This window comes from Leucopleurus acutus, assembly GCF_964270905.1.
Source record: "Leucopleurus acutus genome assembly, chromosome: 10".
Lineage (NCBI taxonomy): Eukaryota > Metazoa > Chordata > Mammalia > Artiodactyla > Delphinidae > Leucopleurus > Leucopleurus acutus.
The window spans coordinates 74,106,992-74,131,858 of NC_139153.1; the positions used below are offsets into that span (position 1 = coordinate 74,106,992).

The 24,867-nt window shown below is 42.5% G+C and overlaps 1 protein-coding gene across 1 annotated transcript; it reads left to right on the forward strand.

The window, feature by feature from the left end:
• The first annotated feature begins 558 nt into the window (after positions 1 to 558).
• Positions 559 to 23,793, forward strand: SPATS1 (spermatogenesis associated serine rich 1). Its single transcript, XM_082848779.1, has 7 exons — positions 559 to 700; positions 8,056 to 8,203; positions 12,251 to 12,375; positions 14,038 to 14,199; positions 18,335 to 18,455; positions 19,630 to 19,692; positions 23,198 to 23,793. Exons 1-7 carry the CDS (start codon positions 574 to 576, stop codon positions 23,343 to 23,345), a joined length of 894 nt encoding a protein of 297 aa, XP_082704905.1. The 5' UTR covers positions 559 to 573; the 3' UTR covers positions 23,346 to 23,793.
• Positions 23,794 to 24,867: the final 1,074 nt, after the last annotated feature.

Here is a 24,867-nt window from a genome sequence, read left to right on the forward strand (position 1 = left end):
CCAAGGCTGGAGACTCTAGTTCTAACCCCTTCAAATGACTCCATCACGTGCGGAGGCCCAAAGAGCCCCGGGATACAGAGGGAGGAGGACCGGGAAGCCCAGCCTGGCCGGAAGCGGCGGCCTCGCGTTGCTGGGCAGGTGTCCTGGCAACTCCAGAACGCGCCGCCGCTGGAGGAGCAGGTGGCGGCGGCGTCCCTCTTGCCCTTGGCTCTTGGTTCCTCGGCCTGGCGTTCGACAGTTCGGCTGCCGGTTGGGGTTGGTGCGTTGATGTCGGCTGCATCCTCCTTGGAGGTCTCCGAGCATAGAGCCAGCCCTCCCCTGGGGGAAGGGGTGGAAGGCCCATCTCGGTGGGCGGGGCGAGAGCCCAGGGGAGCTCGGCGGGCATCCAAACCGGGAAACGCCCAATCAGGGGGAAGGAGGGAAGCTCTTATTAAGAGGCCAACGCTGCCCGCCTGACTTTCAATGGCCCGTGGAGTTTCTGTTTGTTTTGACTGATGCCTTTCTTACAAAGGTCTTTTCGTTGTCTCCAGGTTGCTTTTAATATTTAAAACCGACACATGCATAGCTCCGTCCATGGACACTGGAAACTGTCCACGGGGCTGTCAACTCCCCCCCATCTACACAGCGATCTGCAGCAGTGAGCTGGAGAAGGTTCAAGAGAAAGGAGACTCTGGCATGACCACAGGAGTGTGGAGATACAGTTGAGTTTAAGAAATCAGGAGGGCTGGGTGGGATTTGGTTTTCCTATCCAAGTACACTAGAGTGAGAAGGCATTTTTTAAAAATTAATTTATTTTACTTATTGATTTTTGGCTGCGTTGGGTCTTCATTGCTGCGTGGGCTTTCTCTAGTTGTGGTGAGCGGGGCCTCCTCTTCATTGCAGTGCGCGGGCTTCTCATTGCGGTGGCTTCTCTTGTTGCGGAGCACAGGCTCTAGGCCCGCGGGCTTCAGTAGTTGTGGCGCACAGGCTTAGTTGCTCTGCGGCATGTGGGATCATTCCTGGACCAGGGCTTGAACCCATGTCCCCTGCATTGGCAGGTGGATTCTTAACCACTGCGCCACCAGGGAAGCCCAAGAAGGCATTGTTGAAGTTTAAAAGGAGGCTAGTTTGGGAGCATGTAAAAAGAACTACTTGTATTAATACTGTCTGTATTAACCGAAGATCTGATAAGGCAGAGAGCGGCATCAAAGCAGAGCTTTCATAAATGACCTCCCCGGATCTCCTAACAGCCAAGAGGTATATTACAAAGAGTAATGGGGGCCAGAGGTTTGACCTGCCCAGTGCTTCAGTCAATAAACGATGAAACTGGGATTTGACATGAGTCTTACGGTCTACAAAGCCCAGGCCCTTTCTTCTTCTTCTTCTTTTTTTCTTTGCTCATATATTAGATTTGTGGCATTGTGTATTGGATGGGACAACTCAGGTGGAAATTATGAACACTTTAATGAAAGGTTTAAATTAAATAATGGATGGCATGATTGGTTCTTAAGGCTGAGGAGGATGTTAGGGAGCGCATTTGCCTTCAGAGAACAGTACCATGGAGCAGAGCAGCCACAGTCTCTCAGAAAACCTCTGAGTGAGCAATACAGGTGGGTGGCCTTCATGCTGCAAAAAGGGATTGTAGAATGCTCTGTGTCTGCCCCATCAGATCTGAGCTTGGTCTCTGGTCTCCTGTATTCCAGGTCTGTAATCTCTTAATTTGTAAGTGCTGGGAGAGGATGGAGGTATGATTTACTATCCACCTACAAGCGGGCGCCAGTAGAGTGGTAGGAGTTTGAGCCATTCATTGCCCAACGTGGCTAGTTCAGCAAGGAGAAAAAGGTTCTGGGATTCTAGCTTTAAGCTCCAGACCTTTCTGCAGTTTTCAGGTTGACCAGGGGGATAAAGGAGGGACCTGCTGTTTTAAGGGTGGGTGGAGGGGCTTCAGGTTTCTGAGTTAGGGGTACTGGAAGAGCACCAGCATCTGAGATCTCCAGACTACATTAACCAAAGATCCATGGCTTCTTTTTCTGCCGGGTAGGTGTGACCACATCCGAGCTCAGCTTCACATGGAGCCCACGGGCTTCAGGAAGGAAAGGAGCTCCATGAACCAGCTGAGCATAACTGTGGGGATATATGCATTTTTCCAGCAGAGAGGGCCCACTGCTTTCATTAATTCTTGGGGGAGTCTGTGATCCAAAAAAGGGTTAAAAGCCACCATCCTAGATCTTTAGTTTGTTGAGCAGATAAGCAGGGATGGGAAACTGAGTGTTTGGTTAAAGAGTGCCCACATTAAGCTAACTTGGCTTGCTGTATTATTTTCTCCCCACCAGACAGTGCTATGGTGTAAATCTGCTGAGATGACAATTGTGTGAAAGAGCCTTGGTTATGTAAGGTGTTATTCCTGCCTAAAGAAATGGAAATAATTATCGTGAATTCCACAGCTGTTACCAAAGAAACAGACTTTCTATCTTTTTTTAAAAAATTAATTAATTAATTTTGGGCTGTGTTTGGTCTTCCTTGCTGTGCGTGGGCTTTCTCTAGTTGCCGTGAGCGGGGGCTACTCTTTGTTGCGATGTGCGGGCTTCTCATTGCAGTGGCTTCCCTTGTTGCGGAGCACGGGCTCTAGGCACGCGGGCTTCAGTAGATATGGCACACAGGCTTAGTTGCTCCACGGCATGTGGGATCTTCCTGGAGCGGGGCTTGAACCTGTGTGCCCTGCATTGGCAGGCGGATTCTTAACCACTGCACCACCAGGGAAGTCCCAGGAACAGACTTTCTTCTAAACTTCTTCTTTTTCTTTTCTGATTCCTTTCTAGTCATCAGAACCTTCTCTTGGTCCTTAAGGTTGGACCATCTTTTCATATTTCATAGAGTTTTAGTGACTTGTTAGGCTTTTCTATCTTATGACTCACTGGATTTTAATTGCATTTGAGTAAAGATTATCAAGATGAATGGTGACCCTTTCGAGAAGGATGTTCCTTAGGTTACAGTGCCTCACCCCAGCCTACAGTGCTAGATAGAGAGGGGGGATACGCAATGGGAGCTGGGCACGACAGGTCATTGACTTGCTGAAAGTAACTCAGTGTTACTCTACACAGTGGGAACATCAGTTTCAGAATGGGTGGGTTCAGACTTGAATTTTCAGTCCTCTTCTCCTACCTGAGGAGATGTGGAGGGGCAGCCTGAGGTCATGCTTAAGTGTCTCTAGGTCATGTTTGAGGCTGAATTACTACTAGGAAGACCCGGAAGTCAGCTGGCTCTGGAGAATGTGTCATTTGAGCAGAGCCACTGCTCTTCCCGCCCTGGCCGGCCAGACAAGTCTGCTCTTATAGCAACCACAGGCCACTTTCTAGAGTGTTGCCAGCACAAAACTTCTAAGCAAACAAAGAAATAGGCTACACTTGTAGATGTGATTTCAATGCATACTACTCAAGGTCGCATAATACATTTACATTTTGCCCCTCAAATTAAAAAACAAACCCAAAAATCTTGTGAGGGGCCCCCTCTGATACCATCCCTAGCAGCCAATCCCTGCTTTGATGAGCTCTCCTGTCCTCTAGTGGCCGATACAATATACAATGTAAAATATTTCCGGGCTATGAAAAGGCAGCCCCTGTTAAAACCTCTGGGCAAATACTATCATAAGTAAAAGCTGTGATAAGTAACTCAGAACTGACATACAGGTCTCAACCTAGAAGACATCTCTGCCCTTGATCTTATTTTTTCTCTACATGTGTGGGTCCCTTCTGCATCCTTATACATACATTTCACACCTTTTTTCATAGATGTGTTTCTAGAAGTAGAACCTTGGATGAAAAGGGCACTTCTCATAGGCTTTGGAGGACGTAAATGGCCAATTTGCTCTTCAGTGAGATGGAGATATTTTCAGCAGCAATGTACAAGAATGCCATTTCTCCAAGCTGTGCCAGCTGTGGGTATTTGCAAAGTGATAGTGAATAATAGTATCTCATTTTAAGTTCAGCTCTTTTACTAATGTAAGGATGAACTTTTTTTCCCAAACGTACATAGGCTATTTGGGTGTGTGTGTTTAATGAATTACCTAATAATGTCTTTTGCCCATTTTTTTCTCTTGGGTATTTATTTTCATCTTACAAATGTTAAAAAATTCATACTTCGTCATGATTATTAACTCTTTTTCTTATCGTGTATGTTATAAATTTCCTCCCAGTTTAGAGTTTGCTATGGAAGTTTTAAATGTATATGTATTTAATCTATGCATCTTTCTTTTATTTTGCCTGTATTTGATATCTTTCTTAGAAATAACTTCCCCACTCTGACATTATGTAAACATTCGTTTATCATTTTTCAGGTATATCTTTTAATTTTTACATTCAAATTTATAATTCATTTGGAATTTATTTTGGGATAAGAGAGATTTCATTTTATTTTCATGCCAAATGATTAATTAGTTGTTCCAGCAATCTTTTTTGAATGATCTATCCTTTCTTCACTGAGATAAGATGCCACTGTTATCACATCAAACTTTATTCTATCTACATTTGCTATTCTATTGATTTATCTGTCAGGGTGTGTGTCAGTAACATTAAACTACATTTTCTAAATTATACTCCATTGCTCTGTAACCTTGAGCAAGTTATTTGATATTTCTCATACTCAATTTCTTTATGGGTAAAGTTATTTCTATTTTATTTGTAATTATGGCTTCTCTTTCATTTCTTATACTGTTTACTTGTATTAAGATTTTTTTCTTGAACTTTATCTACATTATTAGTTTTTCCATGAAGCCATAATTCTGATAATCTTCTTTATTTCATTCATTTCTGCTTTTATTTTATGATTTCTTTCCTTCTCATTTTGAGATGTTTGCCTTTTTTCCCCTTATTCCTTGAATTGAAAGCTTAGGTCATTAATTTTGGAATCTTTGTTTTTTAACACTATAACCTGTTACTTGTAAGATAGATATTTTTCACAGTTTGTGTCTCTGAAATTGGATTGGTCTTACCGGTGCTGTGGGCCCAGTAGCCCATGTGAAGTAACTGTCATAAACTTTGCTGGATGAGCACTGAATAATGCAGGCGTGAGGTCAATTTAGGTGGAAAATGTGACCTTTAGGGGTTGAGTTGAAAAGTGATTCAGTAATCAGACTTTTGAATGTAAGGTTTAAGAATGCCTTAACCAATTTATTTATTTATTTATTTTGTGGTACGCGGGCCTCACTGCCGTGGCCTCTCCCGCCGCGGAGCACAGGCTCCGGACGCGCAGGCCCAGCGGCCATGGCTCACGGGACCAGCCGCTCCGCGGCATGTGGGATTTTCCCGGACCAGGGCACGAACCCGCGTCCCCTGCATCGGCAGGCGGACTCTCAACCACTTCGCCACCAGGGAAGCCCCTTAACCAATTGATTTTGCTCATATTTTCCTTCTTTAAATATGCACACGAGTGATATGTGATTAAAATCTATATCTAAGTAAGTCTGAAATGGTGCTTCAATACATATTAAGTAGAAGTCCTAAGTGATAAAGCATGTGTCATAATTTAATTGGCAGCCTCTGTTCTTTGTGGTACATAGAATAGTAATATTATTACAGTGTCTTACATTCAGCAAAATACAGTTTATGCATTTAAGGTTCTAGGTTCTAATTACTGCTTTAGTTGAATCCCACAGTTTTGATATATTGTACATATGTCATTGATCATTAAGTACCTCATGAGTTCCGTTATGTTTTCTTCTATCATATGAAATATTTAGAGGTGTGGTTTGAGTTTCCAAGCTTATGGATGTTTTTTGGCTGTCTTTTTATTATGGATTTCTAATAGTATTGCATTGTGGTCAGAGAGTGTGGTCTGTGTTGTATTCGTTGACACCACATTTGTGGTTCCGTGTCTGGGGCTGCTGCAGACCTGTGCTCTCTCTTCACAGCTTTGCCCTCCACTGGGCTCCACTGCATCCCAGCTACTCACCCCTCAAGCAACCAGTTGGCCCTCATGTACCGAGGGCTGCTCTAGGCTCTGTGCCATGTTCCAGAGCAGCTCTTCCCACACTTGGCTGGCTCTGAGAATCACCTGAGGTGCTTCTTTTTATTTTTTTAAATATTTATTTATTTATTTGGTTGCACCAGGTCTTGGTTGGGCCACGCAGGCTCCTTAGTTGTGGCATGTGAACTCTTAGTTGCGGGACGCATGTGGGATCTAGTTCCCTGACCAGGGATTGAACCTGGACCCCCTGCATTGGGAGCGCAGAGTCTTATCCACTGTGCCACCAGGGAAGTCCCCTGAGGTGCTTCTTAAACATACTAATTCTCGGGTTGTCCCCTGTAGGTCTGGGTCAGAGCCCTGGAATCTGCATGCTGAACAAGTGCCTCAAGGTGATTTTCATGACTGGACACATATAGGGAGTCAGGAAGAGGGACAGGATAGAATGCAGGGCAGTGATGGAACTGGGCTTGAAGAGGAGGAAGTTCACTGCCAAGCATGAGCCTAAGAGGTAGAGGGAGACTTATTAAAAATGTGGGTTCCCAGGCTTCACCACACGAGATTCCAGTTTGATGGGTCTGTAATGGGATTTGGGAATCTGTATTTTTAAATTACTTATTCTATTTTTTGTTATTTTGTTTTTATCTTCCTTCCCCCACCGCGTCTTTTTTTTTGTTAACTCTTTTTGCAACAGTCCTTACCCTGAGAAACCCCAGGATGGGGGTATTGTGAGGGGAGGAAGTACCTCAGCTGGCCTTTAAACTTTGTAGAGTCACAGGCAAAGTCCTCTTAAGAGTACAGGGTTTGGTGGCAGGGTTGGGACTTGACAAAGGTGGAAAAAATATGATTCGCTTGATGGATGAATTTGAGAGGGTGTTGATAGGAAACGAATAAAGAATTGGCTAAGGGTCAGTTCCTCTGACAGATGGTGGGAATTTGCCCAGGTGCCTGGCATATGCCACATACATGTGAATCATGATACTGTGTAGGTGGAACAGCAGTCAGTCTAAAAATGTCCTCCAGAGTCAGAGAAGTCCGACTCTTGTTTCTTAAAATTCTCCTATAACTGAGAGCTTACATTTTATCTGTGGAGCATCTGTGCTCTCTGAAGGTGTGCATAAAGAAGTGCAATATCCAGTCATCTGATTTTTTTTTAAGTGACTGGACAACGCACACACCTATGTAAAATGATGAGAGAACAGATTGACTTTCGCATAGGAGTCATTGTACAGCAGAGTGAAGACGGTGGGTGTGCTTCTCTATCTGACTGTCCTTGGGTTTCAGGACTTGTAATCGTGGGTGGTTGGGGAGTTATAATGCTTTGCCATTTATTCACTCAAACATTTATTGAGTATCTATTTGTGCCAAGCACTGCTCTGAGTGCTACTAAGATGAATAAGACACAGTCTGGTGGGGAAGATGTGATATAAAAGAATGATGACACTGCGGTGGGAGGGGAACCCGTAGAAGTTCTGAAGACAGTTCTTTGGATTGTGATCACCAGCTATACTCGCTAGTCTTTCTATGAATAAATCCTTTGGGGAATTTTCTTGAGATGCTCAATACAATGTACAGTGATATATAGCTCAATTCAGACCTTCTTTCTTCCACTTAGTTTAGTTAGAGTAGGTGAACTATGTGGCCCGGGGGGCAAGCAATCTAACACAGAAGTTAGCCTTTTTAGACTTTAGTGTTATAGGAGCTGTGATCCAACCTGGGACAACATGTTTATTTTCTATGTGGTCTTGGTTGCTCAACATTCTGAGCCTCAGTTTTCTCATCTGTAAAATGGAAGGATAAGTAATACTTCTGTCTGTGCGTTGTTATGAGAATTAAATGAGATAATGTGTGAAGATGTTAACACAATCTCAAGTATACAGTAAATGCTCAAACTTTTTTTTTTTTGGCTACGCCATGCAGCCTGTGGGATCTTAGTTCCCTGACCAGGGATTGACCCTGGGCCATGGTGGTAAAAGTGCTGAGTCTTAACCACTGGACTGCCAGGGAACTCCCACAAATGTTATTTTTTAAAAAGAAATTATTTATCATCTAGGAAACAAGATAAAGTGGGAGGCATTTTCATGAATGTAATCAAATGGTGATATCTATGTGTTGCAGGTACTAAACTCAATTATTTTCTGGAATCTAAGGGATGCTTTGCCAACATAATGTCCTCTGGCAGAAGTGTCAGCCCCTCATCTTCTATTGAAACAGGCCTAAGCGTCAGTGGGCCTTTCAGCCCCGGCAGAGGGTCTGTTCACCCAGAGTAAGTAAGGGTCCAGGGAAGAGCTGTAAACGCTGGGGTCAATTCTGACCAGGGGGCCAACAGTCTGAGGGGTAGTGTGACATATTTGGCAAGAGCATGGATTCTGGAGCCAGACTGGGTTCAAATCGTACTCTGTCACTTGGCATCTGAGTGAATTTGGGCAAATTACTTCACCTCCCTGGTGAAGCTTTCTTATCTGCAAAATGGGGGTAATACTTCACAGTTGTGAGGATTAAATGAGGTAATACATACACTGTCGAGAGATTAGAAGACTCCCTGGCATACAATATCGGCTGTGCAAGTGCTGGCTATTATGAAGGTGAAATTAAACTACATATTTTTTGGGAATACATACATACATACACAGGTGATAAATCTTAAAGAAAATCAAAGAAATGATTACCATAACAGTCAGAGTCAGGACAGTGGTTACCTCTCTGGGAAAGGGACACACAGATGGTTTTTGGGGAGTGGGAGGAAAGGGCTGGCCATACTTTATTTCTTCTCGTGGATGTTGGCCTTAAAATTATTTGTAAAACTGTATTTAGAAAAAAAGTATTCTGTACTTTGTTTATATTTCTTTTATGGTCAAATGTTTTGAAAACCTTTTTCTAACAATTTTTGTTATAAAGAAAGTAATTTAAGTTCGTTGTAGAAATTTTGAAAATATAAAAAACAGTATTAAAAATAACAGTCACAATAATCTTATCTCTTAGGGAATCAGTGTTAACATTTTATTTTTTTATATGCATGAGAAAAAATTGATTTCTTTCTTATGCATAGAAATATGTATTTATTTTTCACAATTAATATCATATTATACTACTTTTTTGCAAAACCTGCTTTCTCCAATTCTGCATTTACTCACTCTTCCACAATCATCTGTTTATCTGTCCATGTCCTCTTCCCCTTGAGCCTAAGCTCCCGAGAGCAGGGACTGTTTGGATCCCCAGTGTCTAGAGCAATGCCTGCCACAAAATGTACTCAGATAAATGTTTGTTGAGTAAAACAAAGTAGGTGGATATTTCTAAAGTTCTTTCGGAGAGTTTCCTGTATCCTTGCAATCTTTTCTACACAGTTTGTTTGGCAAACACAAATACATAAAAAATATTTAGAAGAGACATATTTCACCCCAGTGTCAAAATTATCATACGCTTTGAACTGGGAGGGGGACTCTGAGTTGTTGCATTTTTGCTCTATCTGCACACTTCAAAAGTTCAAAGTTATTAGTGTAGATATGTTTATTAAAAACTAGAGATCGAGGACTTCCCTGGTGGCGCAGTGGTTAAGAACCCGCCTGCATGGACTTATATATACTACCAAATGTAAAATAGATAGCTAGTGGAAAGCAGCCCCGCATAGCACAGGGAGATCAGCTCGGGGCTTTGTGACCACCTAGAGGGGTGGGATAGGGAGGGTGGGAGTGAGACACAAGAGGGAAGAGATATGGGGATATATGTATATGTATAACTGATTCACTTTGTTATACAGCAGAAACTAACACACCATTGTAAAGCAATTATACTCCAATAAAGATGTTAAAAAAAAAAAAGGATCCGCCTGCCAATGCAGGAGACACGGGTTCGAGTCCTGGTTCGGGAAGATCCCACATGCCGCGGAGCAGCTAAGCCCGTGTGCCACAACTACTGAGCCTGCGCTCTAGAGCCGGCAAGCTGCAACTACTGAGCCCACGCGCCACAACTACTGAAGCCGGTGTGCCTAGAGCCCGTGCTTCGCAACAAGAGAAGCTACCGCAATGAGAAACCCGCGCACCGCAACGAAGAGTAGCCCCCGCTCGCCGCAACTAGAGAAAGCCCGTGCGCAGCAACGATGACCCAACGCAGCCAAAAATAAATTAAAAATAATAATGCTAATAATAAAATAGATTAAAAAAAAACAAAGTAGAGATCGAGCTATACAAGACTTGTGAGTTATGGAACTCGGGTTCTTTATGACTCTTAGGCAACATAGTCTAGACTTAACCTGGAGATCCAGCTCTGCCTCTGTCTGGGGTGTGTTTTATCGTTAGCTGCCTTGAAGGCCCATTTCCCTTGCAAATGGAAATGATTCTATTGGCCCCACCTATATCACAGGATGTTTGTAGGGAGCAAACAAGACTATCAGTATGAAGTTGGTTTGAAACGATTCAAATATCAGGGTGATATAATATCATGAAAAAAGATCCTATGACTTGATAACAGTTAACTACATCTGAAAGCATTGTCCAAGGCCATCTATCAAATGCAAAGCCACTTAGACCAGAAGTGATTGCTTTTTCTGTTGACACAATAGTTTGCTGTAGGCCTTTTTAACTGCCAAGAAATTAGGCACTAAACATAATGCTCTGTTATTACAGCCATTTCAGTCTAGGTTTGTTTTTGATTATTTCTGCCTCTTCTCTTTATGCTGACTGATTTTTTTCTTTCCAGTCAATGGTTTAATTGAAAACGTATCTTTTTTGGTAACAGTTTTATTTGAAGCATAATTCACATACCATATAATTTACCGGTTTAAAGTGTACAAGTCAATGGTTTTTAGTGTATTCACAGAGTTGTGCAATCATTACCGCAGTCAATTTTAGAACATTTTTGTCACCCCGCAAAAGCATCCTGTACCCTTTAGCAGTCACCCCCATGTCCCCTATCCCCCCAGCCCTGGAAACCACTAATCTCTATTTTATCTCTATGGGTGTACCTGTTCTGGATGTTTCATATAAATGGAATCACCGGTATCTGGTCTTTGGTGTCTGGCTTCTTTTATTCAGGTTTTCAAGGTTCATTCATGTTGTAACATGTATCAGTATATCACGCATTTTTAATTTTTATTTTATTTATTTATTTATTTTTTAGTTTTTATTTTTATATTTATTTATTTGGCCACACCGCATGGCTTGTGGGATCTTAGTTCCCTGACCAGAGATCGAACCCGGGCCCTCGGCAGTGAGAGCACAGAATCCAAACCACTGGACTGCCAGGGAATTCGCATCATTCATTTTTTAAAAAATTGTGGTAAAAATTATGTAACAGGACGTTTGCCACTTTATCCACTTTAAGTGTACAATTCAGTGGCATTAAGTTATACTCACACTGTTGTGCAACTATCACTACTAACTATTTTCAAAACATTTTCATCACCCCAAACAGAAAACTCTGTGCCCATTAAGCAATGATTCTCCATTCTCCCCTCTCCCCATTTCCTGGTACTCTACTCTAATCTAATCTACTTTCTGTCTCTATGAATTTACCTATTCTAGATATTTCATATAAGTGGAATAATACAATATTTGTCCTTTTGTGTTTGGCTTATTTCACTTAGCATAATGTTTTCAAGATTCTTCCATGTCGTAGAATATATCAGAACTTCATTCCTTTTTATGTCTGAATAATATTCCATTGCATGTATATGCTACACATTTTATTTATCCATTCATCTATCAATGGACATTTGGGTTATTTCCACCTTTTGGCTATTATGAGTAATGGTGCAATGGACATTCTTGTATAAGTATCTGTTTGAGGGTCTGTTTTCAGTTCTTTTGGGTATATGCCAGGAGTGGAATTGCTGGGTTATATGATAATTTTTAAAAAATATTTATTTATTTGGCTGCGTTGGGTCTTAGTTGCAGCATGTGGGATCTTTGTTGCAGCATGCAGGATCTTTTCTTTCGTTGCAGAGCATGGGCTCTTTGTTGCGGCGCATGCGCTTCTCTAGTTGCGTCGTGTGGGCTTAGTTACCCCACAGCATGTGGGATCTTAGTTCCCTCATCAGGGATCGAACCCACGTCCTCTGCGTTGGAAGGTGGATTTTTAACCACTGGACCACCAGGGAAGTTCCCCAATAATTCTATATTTAACTTTTGGAAACTAAACTGTTTAAGCATGCACCTTTTGAATATATTTCAGTCCCCTCATATAAATTATATGCTCATGGACTTTTATCGAGGAGTAGTCTTAGTTCTCATAGATGAGGGGAATTCTAGTGTAAGATCAGCTTCTAACTTCCAATTTAAGCACATTGAAGAATCTAATCCTTCTGCTTCCTTTCCAGCCCTGCTGCAGATTTGGATCTGAAATCCTCCTCCTCACATTCTGATCACTCCTCTGAAACCTCACTGCCTGAAGCCCGAAAGGATAAATATCGCCAGGAATTCAGCCTGCTTAAGTTGCAGACAAGTGAGTAAGTCATAGGTCCTCCTCCACTCCCAGGGTCTTTGCAGAAGGCTGCCATACTGTTGGGTGCCATTCACTGAAGGCCCATTAGGTGCCAGGCATTCAACACACTTCATCTCTAATTCTCACAACAACTCTGCTGGGCAACTATTTTTATGTGTTTTGCAAAAATAAAATGCTTTTATGTAAAAACCATAAATGTACTGTAGCAAAATACTAAAACAATAAATAAGTATGTAGAGTATAAAAACCCATACCCCAATATTCTCCAATAATCTTCCCATTCTGCCCCATAGCTGTGAAGAGTTTGATATATATTCTTTGAAAATTTTGAAATGTATATATGTATGTATACGTTTATATATATGTATGTTTGTATATATATATATATTTATTGCTTGTAATATACCACCATATTTTCACTAGTAGAAAATAATACACAAATTATTTTCACTAGTAGAAAATAGTACGCAAATTATTTTCACTCAAAGTAAATAGATCATGGACCTCTTTCTTTGTCAATACGTATAGACCGGGGCTTCCCTGGTGGTGCAGTGGTTGAGAGTCCGCCTGCCGATGCAGGGGACACGGGTTTGTGCCCTGGTCCAGGAAGATCCCACAGGCCGCGGAGTGGCTAGGCCCATGAGCCATGGCCGCTGGGCCTGTGCGTCCGGAGGCTGTGCTCCGCAACGGGAGAGGCCACAACAGTGAGAGGCCCGCGTACTGCAAAAAAAACCACAAAAAACAAAAAACATATCGACCTATGTGGCTAATACAGACCTACCCATTTTACACAGAAGGAAACTGGGGCTTGGAGAGATTCAGTCACCCATACGAGTACACGAACCTAGGAAATGAAGGGATGGGATTAGAACCCAAACTTGCTTGCTTCCAAAGCCTGTGTTCCTTCTCGGCCACCAAAGAGCACAAGAGTTTCTTAAGCAACCCTAGAGCTGTCAGGAGATCTTTTATTGTTTAAAATCACTTTAGGCATTTTACAGGAAAAGGGTCAAATGAGGAAACAGAGACACTGAGAGGTCCAGTAACTAGCCTAAGGTCTCACAGCAGCCTTTCTCCTTGGTCATAATCATATGTACACATTTCCCTGTGTCACTGTAGTGCATGCATGTGCCACTGTTGCTGCCAACGCCATGTATCATCCGGTTAAGATGCCATGGGTGTTCCAGCCCTTCCCTGGTTGATGGGCATTCTGTTCTTCCTACACACTTATTAGAGAAAGGTTGGATTGTAGGTGGTTGTAAAACTGTCTCTGAGCTTCCTAACCCATACATCACTTCCAACCATAAACCTGGCTTTATTTTTGAAGGGGAGGGTAAAAAGGGAAAAAAAGAGAGCCCTCTTAGATAGCTTTCTTCCTACTTCCCTGCCTTTTGTGCCTAGTTCCACAGAGTCTGACACTACCCTCGATGTAGAACCAGGGAATTATACACGTTATACACATTATAGCCAGATAGAATTATACACATTATAGCCAGATAGAATTATACACATTATAGCCAGATAGAATTATACACATTATAGCCAGATAGAATTACACACATTATAGCCAGATAGTGCCTGGGGGGCGGTTCACAGTGTTTTGTCATCCAACTACATTGTGACGCTGGGAGCAGTGCTGATGGAAGGATTTCTGATGTCTTGCAGAAGATGGGCAGCATCCTGAGTGGACATTTTACCCAAGGCTTAGCAGCAACATCCACACCTACCATGTTGGAAAGCAGTGTTTCTTCAACGGGGTCTTCCTCGGCAACAGGAGGTCTCTGTCAGAGAGGACGATGGACAAGTGCTTTGGGAGGAAGAAATATGGTAATGTTTTCCTCCTGGACCTTAACTATGCAATGTTCAAAAATACCCCTGAGTCATGATTCTGCAGGCCCAGCATCACGTGGCTGGGGGCAGCCCTGCGGGGTCACCAGGTCACCCAAGTGCAGCCAGGAAGATAGGAAAGTGAAGGGGATGGTTGGCAGATTGCACTTTTTGGCATAGAACTCACAACATATGCTGATCTACATTTTTGTTTTTCTCTGGATTTCATAAAATGCTAATGTGACATTTAAGTCATCAGATAAGTTCTCTCAGATACTTATTAATAGGAACCTCCACTGAAGTCCGAGGAAAATAATTCAGGTTTTAATTAAATGCTGCCTGTCATATGCATTTAAATCGTACTTTAGATTCTCTTTTTTTAAAAAGTGCATTCATTTTTAAAAAAATTAATTAGTTAATTTATATTTCGGCTGCGTTGGGTCTTCGTTGTGGTGCGCGGGCTTCTCATTGCAGTGGTATCTCTTGTTGCGGAGCATGAGCTCCGGGCACCCAGGCTTCAGTAGTTGCAGCACGTGGGCTCAGTAGTTGTGGCACGTGTGCTCAGTAGTTGTGGCTCACAGGCTTTAGGGCTCAGGCTCAGTAGTTGTGGCACACGGGCTTCGTTGCTCCGTGGCATGTGGGATCTTCCCGGACCAGGGCTGACTTCCCACTCCTAATTGAGATGCAGCCATAGGGTGGAACAGGAAGGATTTATTTTTTAATTTTAATTAATTTATTTATTTTGGCCACACTGCGCAGCTTGTGGGATCTTAGTTCCCCAGCTAGGGATCGAACCCGGGCCACAGCAGTGAAAGCAGAGTCCTAACTACCGGACCGCCAGGGAGTTCCCAGGAAGGATTTATTTAACTGGTTTATGTATGAAAACAACTGAGAAAAATCAAGAAGGGATTAAGTTTAGCTTTCTGTTGCTTAGGCATGCTCTTGGCTACAAGTAAGAGAAAAATCAAATTATCACAGACTTAAATCATAAGATATTTATTATGTAATTAACAAGAAGCTTTGACAGCTAGGTGACCTATATAGTCTGGTTGCCCAGTGATGTCATCAAAGATGTAGGCTCGTTTTGTTTCTTTTTGTGTGTGTGTTACCATTCTTCGTAGTGTTGGATTTTCTTGTCTTGATGCTTGTCACCTTATGGTCACAAGATAACTGTTGCAGTTCCAAGAATCATTTTTATATTCAAGACATGAAAAAGAGGAAAATCTCTTGTTGCCTTCCCCTTTTAGAAGGAAGGAAAAGTTTTCCCATATGGTCCTTGGGAAACTTCCTTCCACTCGTGTCTCACTGGCCAGAACTGGGCCAACTGCAAGTACGTATCAAAAGTAAATGAGATTATCATGATGATCCAAATCCTAACCCTAACCCATCACTTCCCTCCTAACTCGAAAGTAAACATTGTCCTGAATTTTGTGTTTATTATTCCTTTTCCTCCCTCCCTCCCTCCCTCCCTCCCTTCCTTCCTTCCTTCCCTTTACTGTTTTTATTGTCTTGTCTTCCCAACTAGATAAGATTCCCTATTCTCTAACCTTGAATCTTCCAGATTAAAAAAAAAAAATTGGGATGCGGGTGGTATTAGCCTAGTCCTAATTTCAAATAATAATAACAACTGCTACCATTTCTTTTTTTTTTTTTTTGGCCACGCCATGTGGCATGTGGGATATTAGTTACCTGACCAGGGATCGAACCCGAGCCCCCTGCAGTGGAAACGCAGTCTTAACTAACCACTGGACTGCCAGGGAAGTCCCCATTTCTTTTTTTTAAACATTACATGGGTATACTATTTTTATTTATTGACGTTTAAATTTCACCATTAAATATGGAACAGAAGTATATGCTGGCCCTATGTTCAGAGTTTTGAAATAAAGATAAATGGATAGATAGCTTTAAGGGTGCAACATACTAAACATTGCACAATATATATTAAACAACTTAGATTATACCTTTATACATTTAGTAGCACAAGTATAGGGATAGGCCATGCAGTTGAAGGAAAAACCTGTTCAGGACTGAACAGAGAGGTCCTTGGTTGCTGACAGAATCTCCCCTTGACTTCAGACTTGAGACAAACCAAGGAGTCTGTCAATATACAAAAACCACTGAATTCAGGACAAACAGTAGCCACTGGGTAGATACTAAGGAATTGGCTCTTGCTAACTCGGATTGTGGGGACCAGTCTGAAGGGTTGGCTGGATGCTGGAAATGCTGCAGCTCAAGTCCAGGATCTGTAGATTAGAAGAGCAGTCTAGAGACAGAATGGTTAGTGCATTCTTCAAAAAGCTCTGGTTTTCCAAACAAGTTCCTAGGATAATTTCCCCAAACAGGGTGCTAGCATTTCTTGAGTGCTGATTATGTATACAGATTATTCTCATTCAGTACTCATGATAGCTATGCAAAGTAGACATTTGAAATAAACAGTTTATAAATGAGGATTCTAAGGCTTAGGGAAGTTAAACTGCCCAAGGGCACAGAACTAGAAATTGCAGAACTGAATTTGGACTCAGGCGTGACTGATTTCACAGCTCAAGCCCTTCTCACCACTTCTTGTTGTCACCTGACCTTTACTTGTCAGTACCCTGGTTTGGGTTTCAAAAGATAGGGTCACTCCACTCTCCTTGCTTTGAATCCTCAGCATTTCATCCTCAGGAAGCACTCAGTGTACAGATGTAGTTGATGTTATTTCCCTGCACTTAAGAGCTAATAAAAAGTTTAGCTGAAGAGTCTTAGCTATTGAAAAGGGTTTTGAAAGAGTAAAAAATAGAAAATTAAAAAATCAAGTACTCCAGTAACTCAAGTACTTCCACCAATTGTGCAAATGGCTTTTCTGAGTTAGCTAGAGAAATTTGGGCAGGTAGGAAACAGCTTATTAAAAATCTTCCCCAGCTCTCCCTTTGGCTTGTATCTTGTGAGTACAGGTGAATGGAGCAATATCAAAACAAGCATTTAAAAATTAAAAAGAGGGTCCTGTTCATTGGGTGTGTGAGCAAAGAAGGAGGTTGTGCTTCCAGCCACGCATCCTTGCTTCTGATCCCAAGGTGGTTAGTCTTGCAGTCCAGGATTATTCCCTTAGGAGATGCATCTGGTGTAAGAGGTGCAGGTTTAAACGACCATCCTGTACCAGGCTGACTCCATGTGGTTAGTTACTTATTCCTGGGGCGTTGGAAGCGGCTGGGTTGGGTGTCAGAGCATGGGCTGAGGAAGCAGTGTTTGCTCAGCATCAGTAGACTTTTTTGTGACTCCTTTTCACCAGGAAGGCCACCTCCTACTGCTACACTACCCTAGTCTTTGAGTCAGAAGGAGTAGCAGAGCCCTTATTAGTTGATTCCCTCCTGAGACCCAGTCGGAGAGGCAGAGCCCCAATTAGAGCTGCTAATCCCGGAGGGATTCAGGGATTCAAAGTGCACTAATGTTCAGGAATGAAAAGATTTCAAGTCAGAGTTCATGCTAATCATTTCAGATACTTTTGATTCACCATTCATTTTAAACCAAAACATCCCATCCAAACCTAAGCTATTCTTCTTTCCCAGGGTGAGGTAATCATAACAACACCTTTTATTAATTAATTTATTTATTTTTGCTGTGTTGGGTCTTCGTTTCTGTGCGAGGGCTTTCTCTAGTTGTGGCAAGTGGGGGCCACTCTTCATCGCGGTGCACGGGCCTCTCACTATCATGGCCTCTCTTGTTGCGGAGCACAGGTTCCAGACGCGCAGGCTCAGTAGTTGTGGCTCACGGGCCTAGTTGCTCCGCGGCATGTGGGATCCTCCCAGACCAGGGCTTGAACCCGTGTCCCCTGCATTGGCAGGCAGATTCTCAACCACTGCGCCACCAGGGAAGCCCAACAACACCTTTTAAAAAACGTCTCAAACATAGGCTCGCACTTTATTTGTTAATCTGTTTTTTTACAATTTATTTTTAATTTTAATTTAATTTTATTTTAGGCTCACACTTTTCATCTCTTCAAGGTGAGACAATCACAAACAGAACATTAAGATACCTATATGTACCTCATAATAAAACACTAAATTATCCTGTTTCCATTGTCATGTCAATTCTTACGGCAAATCTGTGGATCATCTTCAGCCCTTTTTATGATTTTGTTTTCAAACTCCATTCACAGTTATTGATCCCAGGAATGGAATCCCAAAGGTAACTCCAGGAGATAATCCATATATGTGTCCAGAACAGAGTAAAGGCTTCCACAAAGCAGGATCAACTCTCCCGCCAGGGAATTTTTCAATGTAAGTGTATGTTAATACTAGGGTTATTTAGTTAACTTTAAAGGAATTGTATTTCTTTCTACTACATATAAATTATATTTTACAAGGGGTGAATCTCAACAAGACATATTTGATGAGAATTTCTAAAAAAATCTGTACCTAGTTCCTTAGTGTATGCACATGTACATGTGTGTAATTGAAATCATACACAGGATCTTGACTACAAAAAGGTGGTTGTTAATTTTGTTCCTGTTATTATCAACAAATATGAAGACTTCAATTTTCATACTGAATCAGATTGTTGATTAGCGACTACTATTTGGATTGACTTGTACTTGCAACTAAGCATTGAGGAGAAATGGAGGGTCATTAAATTAAAAGAGAAAACAGTTGATATAGTACATTAAAAATATTTTAAAAAATCAATCGTGTTCCAAAGAAAACAAAACCACTAATTTGAAAAGATACGTGCACCCCAATGTTCATAGCAGCATTATTTCCAATAGCCAAGATATGGAAGCAACCTAAGCATCCATCAGCAGATGAATGGATAAAGAAGATGTGGTGTATGTACACAATAGAATATTACTTGGCTGTAAAAAAGAATGAAATTTTTGCCATTTGCAACAACATGGATGAACTTGGAGGGTATTATGCTTAGTGAAATAAGTCAGACAGAGAAAGACAAATACTGTATGATATCACTTATATGTGGAATCTAAAAAGTAAAACAAACTAGTAAATATAACAAAACAGAAACAGACTCACAGATATAGAGAAAAAACTAGTAGTTACTAGTGGGAGGGGGAGGGGCAAGACAGAGGTGGGGACTAAGAGGTACAAACTACTATGTATAAAATAAATAAGCAACAAGGACGTATTGTACAGTACGGGGAATATAACTGACATTTAATAAGAACTATAAATGGAGTATAACCCTTAAAAATTGCGAATCACTATGTATACACCTTAAACATATTGTAAATCAACTATACCTCAATAAAAATCATGTTTGTTTTAATGATGTTTACTAAAAATGGTAAAAAATAATAAGAATTATGGCCCTTAACAGTTTTGAAGCCCATACGTAACAATTAAAACCAGAAAATAAGACATTTTATTGAACACAATGATGTATTGATCTCTTTGCCATAGAAACCACGCCAATCTTATGGTTGCCTTTTCTGTTTTTCAGAATGCCTTATGAAAAGAAATTTGATACATTTATTCCACTTGAGCCTCTTCCACAAATTCCCAAGTGAGTTCTCTCAGCATGTTTCATATTATCCTATCTTTATGAAAATATCAATTGTTTATTTTCTCCTATGGAGGAGCTCATAGACACCTAACACACAGGGACCTTTTGAATCCCAGCAGGTGGGTGAGGCAGTTTGAATGGAGGGTTTTTGTTTTCGAAGGTCAAGTGTCTGTGGAGTCTGGCAGTTGGGTTGCTCACATCTTCAACAGGTATGATTGACAAATACCAGATGCCATGTGTAGTCCTAGGTGTGCACTGTGAGGGGTTTGATGTGGAGCAAAAAGTCAGGGTCCCTGCTTTCCAAAACATAAGAGTTTGTTAGAAAAGACAGGGCTTTCCCTGGTGGGGCAGTGGTTGAGAGTCCGCCTGCCCATGCAGGGGACACGGGTTCGAGCTCTGGTCCGGGAAGATCCCACATGCCACAGAGCAACTAAGCCCATGTGCCACAACTACTGAGTCTGCGCTCTAGAGCCCGAGAACCACAACTACTGAAGTCCACGCACCTAGAGGCCGTGCTCTACAACAAGAGAAGCCACCGCAATGAGAAGCCTGCGCACTGCGATGAAGAGTAGCCCCTTCTCACCGCAATTAGAGAAAGCCCACGCACAGCAATGAAGACCTAATGCAGCCAAAAATAAATAAATAAATAAATTTATTTTTAAAAAAAAAGAAGAAAAGAAAGGCATATGCTTAAATGAGTGCAGCCAGGGAGGATGGTTAGAGTTTGAAGAGGTTGAGAGCAAGCTATTGGAGTATTTCTGTATTTGAGGGAAGTATCATTCCTCTGATCTTATATGTTAGCTCAGCTCCATTCTGAACCTTATACATTTTGATATGCAGGTTATCCTTATTTTTTGAAGAATTCTGCAGTTCGCATTGGTACTTTCCTTTTGGTTAAAGAATTCCTTAATAGATAGATTTTGAATTTCCAGGTAGGAGAGCTTTTTGGTTTTTATTTTGTAATTCATTTTTACTTTTATCACCTTGTGATCAGAAAATATTGTTTTTATTATTTTTACTTTATGGAACTTATCAGAATTTTCCCTGTGATCTAATATACGTTCGATTTTGGGACTCTCTCCTCATGCATTTGAAAGTATATTCTATTTCATCAGGATTCGAAGTTAGATACATACCCAGAAGATTTATCTTATTGATTATTCTGTTTAGTCCCTATATTTTCTTACTCATTTTTGTCCACTCATTTTGTCCACTTGGACCAAGAGTTGTTGTGTTATAATGTCCCAATATTAGTGTGTTTCTATCTTTATTGTTTTTTTTTTATAGATTTCTTTTTTTTTAAATAAATAAATAAATTTATTTATTTATTTTTGGCTGCGCTGGGTCTTCGCTGATGCATGCGGGCTTTCTCTAGTTGCAGAGAGCGGGGGCTAATCTTTGTTGCAGTGCGCAGGCTTCTTGTTGTGGAGCACGGGCTCTAGGCGCGCGGGCTTCAGTAGTTGTGGCTCACGGGCTCGAGAGCGCAGACTCACTAGTTGTGGTGCACCGGCTTAGCTGCTCCACGGCATGTTGGATCTTCTCAGAACAGGGCTCGAACCTGTGTCCCCTGCATTGGCAAGCGGACTCCCAAACACTGTGCCACCAAGGAAGCCCTATCTTTATTGTTAATTGTAGCCATTAGCATTATAAAAATATCTTTCTTTTTCTCATTTAATGCATTTGTCCTATGTTATACCTAGCCAGATATTAAGATTACAACTCTTACTTTGTTTTGTTTGCATTTGACTAATATTTCTTTGCCCATTCTTAGACTTTCGAATCACTTTGTTTTAGGTCTTTCTCTCAGACAAAGAATTGGATTTTGCTTTGTGAGCCAATTTGAAAATTTCTTTTCTTTAAGAGGTGAATTAGGGCCATTTGTATTTATTGATTTGACAGATTTGATTTCAATTCTATCATAATAGTTTATGTTATATGTATTATGTGTATTATATTTACCCTGAGTCTTTCACTGTTTTCTTTGATTATTTCAACAAAAGTTAAAAAATTGTTTCTTCTGATGTTTAGGAATGCTTGTGTTCTTATCCTGCTGGTTCCTTATGCTAATATCTTTCTATATTGCTGTTCGTCCTGCTTTTCTTTTTGGCCACTGCCTCACGGCATGTAGGATTCTTAGTTCCCTGACCAGGGATTGAACCTGTGCCCCCTGCAGTAAAAGCACAGAGTCTCTTTTTTTTTATACTTTATTATTATTATTTATTTAATTTTAATTTTATTTATTTATTTTTGGCTGTGTTGAGTCTTCATTGCTGTGCATGGACTTTTCTCTAGTTGCGGTGAGCGGGGACTACTCCTCGTTGCAATGCACGGGCTTCTCATTGAGGTGGCCTCTCTTGTTGCGGATCATGGGCTCTAGGCGCGTGGGCTTCAGTAGTTGTGGCTCGCGGGCTCCAGAGTGCCGGCTCAGCAGTTGTGGCGCATAAGCTTGGATGCTCCGTGGCATGTGGGATCCTCCCGGACCAGGGTTCAAACCCATGTCCCCTGAATTGGCAGGCGGATTCTTAACCACTGCGCACAGAGTCTTAATCACTAGACCGCCAGGGAAGTCTGTCGTCCTGCTTTTCTTACTTGGGCTTCTACTATTGTGTTGTCAGCTTTAAATGATAACCATTACTCCCACCTATTGCTATGTGTGGTAATACTCCAGCAGGTTTATCAGGGTATTTTCTCAATCATGATGCACTTCTCCCTAAAAACATGAAAATTTTAGCTGCCAAAAGATGAAAACATTCTTCGTCTTCCTGCTCTGACTCATCGCAGGAACCTTACTTCCTGGTACCTCTCAGAACCCACACACTGCAGCCCAGCATATGCCCTTTCAAATCTCAACAGACCTGGGAGGACGCTGGGTGTCTGTATTAGCTGAGGTCCCGGCATAAAGCAGAAGGCACACTCAGGTGGGATTCTGAAGACAGTTTAATGAAAGGACTGTTTACCAGTGTGTGGGCAGGTTGAGGAAACTCACATGGGAGGGCGGAGCACCCAGGGGCTCCCACCAGTGGGAAGCTCTTACTACTCCTAGATCTGAACAGCAGGAAGAGGGCCCATGGTTCATAGAGCAGCAGGAGATGGAGAAGGGCTGTCTGAAAGGACCTGCGGCAGAGGAGAATACAGCGGCTCCAGAACTGGGGTACCTCAGGAGATAGGGTGGGAGCTCAATAAGACATACCCCAACCTCTGTCTTTCTACCTTCTGATCTCCTTTTGGTGCCTCCCATTAGCCAAGCCCAGCTCAAAGGTGAGGGCAGGGAGGAGTCAAGGTGATGCAGGCTACTGGGGTCAACTTCTTGGGTAGAGAGGGATACAAAAGAGATCTGGGTTCGGGGCAGGGGCAAATGGTGAAGACTAACACGGTGTTTGATTTTGATTTTTTGCAGCATGGGAGGCCTTCTTACTTTTGGAGGATGTAGTGCCTTGTCTGCTGAAGGTGTTTGTAAATTTTGCATCAGACAAACTCAACTCAGGGTATTGTTTTCTTCCCACAGCTTGCCTTTCTGGGTGAAGGAGAAGGCCAACAAGCTGAAGAATGAGATAAGAGAAGTTGAAGAGCTTGACAGTTGGCAGCCAGCGGTCCCCTTGCTACAGAGTTTGCTACCTGTTGGTGGGTCAAAGAACCTTCAAAAAGTAGCATAGGGCTTCCCTGGTGGTGCAGTGGTTGAGAGTCTGCCTGCCGATGCAGGGGACACGGGTTCGTGCCCCGGTCCGGGAGGATCCCACATGCCACGGAGCGGCTGGGCCCATGAGCCATGGCCGCTGGGCGTGCGCCTCCGGAGGCTGTGCTCCGCAACGGGAGAGGCCACAACAGTGAGAGGCCCATGTACCGCCAAAAAAAAAAAAAAAGTAGCATAAAAACTGGAGGCAAGCCCAGAAGAGCAGGCTTTTGAGAGGCTTCACAATGGAGACGAGAGAGGCAGAGAGCCTCTCCCAGAGTGGATGGTGCCCTTTGCCCCGAGATGGCCCTTGGGCAGATGTCATGGCCATGTGTCACCGTGTGTGGTTGAGAACTGTTAGTCTTGTAATGGAGCACAGCCTTTAACTCCGTGCCTCTATCCACAGGTTCTCTGGACTTTCCAAGACAATCTTGAACAGGAACAGGTCCAGGAAGCAGGCACTGACTGTCCTCTGGAGAGCCTTTTCCTGTTAATTGCTTCTGTTGGTGTGACTGTTCTAAATCAAATGTTTGACTTGGATGCAGAATCACTGTGTTTTGCCTCTTTTAACTTTTTTGTTTTGGCGGCGCTGCACGGCTTGTGGGATCTTAGTTCCCCGACCAGGGATTGAACCCGGGCCCTCTGCAGTGAAAGTGCAGAGTCCTAACCACTGGACCGCCAGGGAATTCCCTTAAGTTTATATTTTGAAAACTGTCAAACTGATAGAAAAGTTGCGAGAATCGTACAACAAACAGACACCTACATAGTCTTCACCTAGAGTCTACAATTAACATTTGTCCAGAGTTGTACACATTCTCTTTTTCTCATATTATTATTATTATTTTGCTCAATTATTACTATCAATTTTGATAAATATATTTATTTATTTATTTTTGGCTGCGTCGGGTCTTCGTTGCTGTGCATGGGCTTTCTCTAGTTGTGGCGAGCAGGGGCTACTCCTCGTTGCGGTGCGCGGGCTTCTCATTGCAGCGGCTTCTTTTGTTGCGGAGCATGGGCTCTAGGCACGCGGGCTTCAGTAGTTGTGGCACGCGGGCTCAGTAGTTGTGGCGCACGGGCTTAGTTGCTCTGCGGCATGTGGGATCTTCCCAGACCAGGGCTCAAACCCGTGTCCCCTGCATTGGCAGGCGGATTCTTAACCACTGTGCCACCAGGGAAGTCCCTTCTCAATTATTTGAGAGTGAGCGGCAGACATCATAACCCTTTACTCCTACATACCTATATACTTCAGTAGGTATCTCCTAAGGTCAAGGGTAATCTTGTGGTTCACTGAGAACCTGATAGCTGTGCGGGGCTGACATCTGGGACATCTAGGAGTGCCCATCTGAGTGCAGGGGACCACTTGGTCCTGCCCAGCCCCTGATGAGACCAGGCCTGCTGCCTCCACGGGGTCTTTGGACTCATTCCCTCTCCCTTGACCAGCCTTGACCTTGGCTGGTTTGGCCACACATTGCCCCCTGCCTTGGCCCCTCTCACATCTTTATGCC

Bases quoted from the DNA above. Each gene is read 5' to 3' on its own strand.
- SPATS1 (XM_082848779.1), top strand. From the start codon at position 574: ATGGACACTGGAAACTGTCCACGGGGCTGTCAACTCCCCCCCATCTAC. The intron at 14,200-18,334 runs GTAATGTTTTCC...CTCCATTCACAG, and splicing joins CTTTGGGAGGAAGAAATATG to TTATTGATCCCAGGAATGGA. The intron at 18,456-19,629 runs GTAAGTGTATGT...TCTGTTTTTCAG, and splicing joins CCGCCAGGGAATTTTTCAAT to AATGCCTTATGAAAAGAAAT.